Source organism: Micropterus dolomieu, linkage group LG18 (assembly GCF_021292245.1).
Source record: "Micropterus dolomieu isolate WLL.071019.BEF.003 ecotype Adirondacks linkage group LG18, ASM2129224v1, whole genome shotgun sequence".
NCBI classification, from domain to species: domain Eukaryota; kingdom Metazoa; phylum Chordata; class Actinopteri; order Centrarchiformes; family Centrarchidae; genus Micropterus; species Micropterus dolomieu.
Genome location: NC_060167.1, coordinates 13,209,165 through 13,214,715, shown reverse-complemented (window position 1 = coordinate 13,214,715; position 5,551 = coordinate 13,209,165). Strand labels below are relative to the sequence as shown.

At 39.9% G+C, this 5,551-nt stretch overlaps 1 protein-coding gene across 4 annotated transcripts in view; it reads left to right on the top strand.

The window, feature by feature from the left end:
• The window catches only part of cers5 (ceramide synthase 5), a 27,310-nt gene that overhangs the window by 13,035 nt on the left and 8,724 nt on the right, over positions 1-5,551 (top strand). For 2 of the 4 annotated variants that reach the window (XM_046028547.1, XM_046028546.1), the window contains exons 5-9: positions 2,670-2,720; positions 2,843-2,876; positions 3,200-3,257; positions 3,343-3,393; positions 3,724-3,816. In XM_046028547.1, the coding sequence (XP_045884503.1) occupies positions 2,670-2,720; positions 2,843-2,876; positions 3,200-3,257; positions 3,343-3,393; positions 3,724-3,816 (287 nt within the window). Of the gene's footprint in view, positions 1-2,669; positions 2,877-3,199; positions 3,258-3,342; positions 3,394-3,723; positions 3,817-5,551 lie in introns of those variants that run through there. The other 2 variants (XM_046028545.1, XM_046028548.1) reach the window with 2 other exon arrangements.

The following is a 5,551-nucleotide window of genomic DNA, read 5'->3' as shown; positions in this document are numbered from 1 at the left end:
GAAACTTTTCAAATAATTTGTTATTTTCCAGTACAGTGAGCAGCTGTTTGGACACAATTCTTTCTAGAATCTTTGCAATAAAAGGCAGTTTTGAAATTGGTCTAAAATTATGTGGGAGGGAGGGATCTAAACCAGGTTTCTTTAAAAGTGGGTTCACGCAAGCCGTTTTAAAATAATCAGGGACACAACCAGTAGATAGGGAGCTGTTGAAAACAGAGATCAAATGGGGCCCAACAGAATGTATTACTTTCAGTAAAAATTTTGTAGGTATTATATCAAGTGGGCTGGAGGACACTCTCATTTGTGATACTGTTTTTAAAAGCTCAGCCAAGTCGATGGGATAAAACTGGTTAAAACTCTGTTGTTGCTGGTGAGGGACCTCTGAGTAAGAGGCCACGGGGGTAATAGAGGCTCTGATTGACACCACCTTATTGGTAAAATAAGATAAAAACAATTCACAGTCATCATTACTTCCAGCTGAGGCACAAGGAGGGGTTGGGTTTACCAGCTGATCCACAGTCTTAAACAGAAACCTGGGATTGTGTTTGTGTAGTAATGAGTTCAGAAAAATAGTGTGTTCTCGCATCCTTAACCATGTTATTGTAGTTAATTAATAAATCCTTCAGACTGAGGTAATGGACTTGGTGAAGATGTCTGTCTTAGGAACGTTCTTAAATCACAATGTAGTCGCTTGACCCCGCGGGGTTGCTCTTTCTTCAGGTAAACAGGGGACAAGCACTCCGCAATCAAACGCAGGTGCTCTATGGATGGTAACCTTGGCAACATGGCTTCTGTGCGCTATACAGCTGTAGCCTTTTTAACTTAAGTTAAATTTATACATAACTTTACCTGATAGGCCTTCATCTAGTTTTGCAGGAATGCTCTGCCATGCGAATTCCCTCCTGGATGTGCTTACTTGTTTAACAAGCTTAGATAAAAGGTTAATGCCCTGGCAGAGGCAAATAGCTTTGGTTTTATATTTGATTTGATTACATTAATGTTTAAGTTGAGATTTACAAGAAATTTTATTGCTACTATGTAAAGGGAATACTTATTTATTTAAAATGTTTGCAAACCACATGTTATCGCGCTTTTGTGTATATAGAAGTACATTTAAATTAAAAGTGCGCAATACACTACTTTAGAATTCATTATTAAATTTTGCGCGTAACTATTCGATTAAAATTTTTAATCATTGCCCAGCACTACATAAAATCAGATATTTTCCGGAAACTACAGTATCTACAAGACCAATATAAAACCTCACAAAAGTCACAAAATCAGATGCAAGAGTTTAGTGGAAACTGTTATCCTGGCAGCATGCAGTTTTCAGTTAAACTTTTAGTGCATTATCACTTTAAACTGCGTGCATAATTATTATGCAAGTAAGTTTTCTGAATGAATAATTATTTCTGTGCACAATTTTCAACTCTAAGCCATAAAAACTTGAATGCTCATTGGAGTCCATCATGATATGCATTTGTGTGATGAGGGAGGGTGTTAAGTGAACGACACCTTATATCAAGGTGTGCATGATTATTACGCAGCTTCATTACCTCAGGTAAAATGGGCCAAAAAAGAGATTTAAACTGAAAAGTCAAAAATTGTAAAATGTCTTTCAGACGGATCCAACACTCATGAAATAACTAAACTTTTGACGCGTGACCACTGGACATTCAAATGTTTTGTTGCGCGTAGTCAACTGAGGTGCGAGAAGAAATGGTGCAAATTAACTGCAGCCAGTGCCACCATTATCCAGAACTGCAACCTACCTGGAGTGTCCAGATGTACAAGATGCCAATTGCTCAGAGACATGGCCAAGGTTCACAATTTGCCCAGAAATGGGCAAAGAAATACCTGAAGGCATATTTTTCAAAGAATTTATAGACTGATGAAATGAGATCCTTGATGGACCAGATGAATGGAGCTGTGGCTCGAACACTGATGGACACTTTGACTCAGGCACCAGCAAGATGAAGCAGGGGTACTGGTATGGGCTGCTATCATGAAGGATGAGATAGTTGGACCTTTTCAGGTTGAAGATGGACTGAGACTCAACTCCCAAACCTACTGCCAGTTTCTGGAAGATGCTTTCTTCTTTAAGCAGTGGTATGGGAAGAAGCCCTTAGTTTTTTAAGAAGGCCATGATCTTTATGCAGGACAATGATCCATCACATACATCAAAGTACTCACTGTTTGGCTAACCAGCAAGGGCCTCAAAGATGCCCGAGTAATGACTTGGACTACCTGACTTGAATCCAATTGAACTTGTAGGCCCTTCTAAAACGTGAGATTTACAGCAAAGTCCTTATGGGCTCTTAAAACATCTCTGTTTACAATCAGGGAAGACAATACACCTCCTGAATAGCATTTAGGAGGCTGTGGTTGCTGCTTTAGCGAACGTTGATAGACAGACCAGACTCCATGGATGGAAGGCTCATGGCAGTTATTGAAAAGAAGTGCGGCTATTGGTCACTAAATATTATTGAAAGGACAAAATTGTTATTTTGATTGTCGTTTTGTGTTGTTGCACTTTATAAATTGAGAATTGTCTTAAGATTCTCATGTTGAAGCCCAAATAATGAATTATTAGCCAACTTGCAATACGCTAACGCTTGGACTGGTTGCTGTATATAGTGGATACAGTTGTTTCTTCTCTCTCTGCACAGAATCCAGACTCTCGCCATCTGGATGGCCTGTCCAAGCAGCTGGACTGGGAGGTGCGAAAGGTTCAGCGCTGGTTCAGACACCGCAGGAACCAAGATAAACCCAGCACACACACTAAGTTCTGCGAGAGCATGTAGGTTAATGCCTCTTGTCTTCACCTTTAACCTCTCTGCAGGCCTGAGCACACAAAGGTTGTGTTTTCTGTCCAGGTGCGGTATGATGTAGTGTGTGTGTGTATATGTGTGTATGTTCCTGTATTGCTGTCTTTGTGAGGACAAGTTTTAGACCATCAGAGTGAGAACATGTTTGCGGTTTGTTTCATTTTTGTTTCTTCAGTGCCTGTTTTATTGCTTTTACTTGGATTTAGGTTTTAAAAAAAGAATTGGGTTAGATTAGAGATTGCGATGAGACATGCATTGCTAATGGTTAGGTAGGGGCAAGTAGATGTGCATATGTTTGATTTTTACTGGGTTATTTATATCTTAAACAAGTCTTATTTTCTGGATCATAATTTCTTCTCTTTCACTTCTAGGTGGAGGTTTACATTTTATTTGTGCATATTTATCTATGGGTTCCAGTTTCTGTGGCAGGTGAGCACACATTCAGATCAAGCTTGGAAACTTAAGTTAATAACATTATTAATTGTTTGCTGAACTAATACATGTTTGGTTTTAGACACCTTGGATGTGGGATACACGGCATTGCTGGTACGGCTACCCCTATCAGGTATGGTGCAGTTCCAGTCTGCAATCCAATACAACAACTGCAGCCTCAGAAATGTAAACCCTCAGACTACAAACTGCAGAGTGCCCATCGTTATCTGCCTTTTTTAATGAAATGAGTGACTGTGAAGATTGAACCCAGTTTAAGACACATTACTTGTCATCGGTTATTGCTTAATTTTGACATCGCAGTGATTCATCAGTCCAGGATGTGTGTTGTCACGATGTTTCAGTGGTGGTCACAGCTCATTCTTTCAGTGTCGATGCTTTTTGATATCCAGTTGGTTTTAAACACTTTAAAATGACCCACTGAGCCTGTCTCACCTCTCTTCAGGTCATGACCCCGGGTCTTTACCGCTACTATGTGACGGAACTGGCCTTCTACTGGTCGCTAATGTTCTCCCAGTTCACCGACATTAAAAGAAAGGTAAGAGGAACAATGCTGGCTATGTCTCTGTGAGGCTAGACCAAGATGGACACACCACAGTTGCCACTGCCGGTGAAACGTGTTAATAAGTCTATTGTTCCTCATTTGACAGTGGCAGCGAATATGTGTGTTTGTGCGTGTCCATGTGCAGTGCCAAGTTTTTCAAATGTATGCTTTGTTACATGCTCTTACTGTTAATTTTAGAAGGTCACATGCTTTTGTTTTTACGGAGAGGGGCGGGGCGCATGCTGGGTGCTGCTCAGTCTGTGAGTGCTTTGTATTTTCAGCACAAGATCGCCGGCTGTCATGTGACTGCAGGATGGAGCAGGCCTAACTCTGTCAGAATTGCAGAAATTCCACTGAATTTCAGCCTGTTAGAGCAGAAGTTAGTTACAGCCACAAACACAGTGGCCTTTAATGTTTACAGTGTTTTACACAGCAAATGTCTGGAACGTAAAACTGGAAATATAGGCCAGTGCTACTTGTTTTAATTTGAAGGTTGTTAGAGTTTGAACGTTAAGAGGCATTCTATGTATATTTTCTTCATGACATGATGAGATGAAGCTCCTGCTCAGCTGATTAGTAGATTTGTGATTAGATAGTGTTTATTGAGCTAGAGGCCTTATATTATTATTTATAGGCCTCTCACTGTGCACATTATGTTTATATTTACGCTCTTAAGCAGCCTTGCTATTTTAGTGACTCACAGATCATTAAAAATGTCGAATTATGGTAATGTTAAACAAGTGAAAGACTAAGATACTGTACAGAAAGTTGGCTGGAAATATAGAGCAATCAGACCTCAACCCATTCAGATTAAGAAAAGATGTATATGTATCCACCATAGCAGTCTGCTGCTGTCTGCCCAGATGACTTTACTGTCAGGTGCATGTCTCCTATCTCCCACTGAGAAACAATGGTGATGAAATTCAATACAATTGGATCTACTCTCTCACGTCTGTCATTCATCAGCTTTGTGAACGTACAGCTGTGTATGTCATGAAGGGGGGCAGCGGCTGCCAAGGAGACACAGTACTAAAATATTTAGAGTAGAGCTACTTCCGGTGCAAAGGGCATTGATCCACTCAAAGTGTCGTCTCTAAAGGCAGCATGAGTTGTATTTTTAGCCATTTGTAGTGTTTTATGGCCTTTTGATGCACAGTCTATTTCTTTTAATCTTGTGACAGTTGACGTGAATAAAAACTCGTGGTATTAGGTGTGTGTGTGTGTGTGTGTGTGTGTGTGTCTGTGTCTGTGTCTGTGTCTGAGAGAGGATGTGAAATGTTGCTTCATGTCCTCTCAGCCAGAGAGATCCTTCTGTGGTGGTGAAACGTGGTATGGGTAAAGGTGATTGTGTGTTTGTTGTCATGGCTCCCAACACTGGAGCTGCCTATCTGGAAACAAATCACTTTGCTTACACTGTCACCACATTTCCACTAAATCTTTTTATTTTTATAGATTTGCATCCCCAAAACAGCTGCTACCTTTTGACCTGTTCTTATACTGTAATTGGCTTAATTCTATTCTATTTGTGTCTGTAACCACAATGACGAGGAAAATAAAATTAACAACAGACATTTATTCTGTGTACTTGATCACAGCTTAAAGGTTCAGTGTGTATTATTTTAGGAGGATCTGTTGGCAGAAATGCAATATAATATACATAACTATGTTTTAAGTGGTTTATAAACACCTTACATAATGAACTGTTTTTTTGTTACCTTAGAATGAGCCA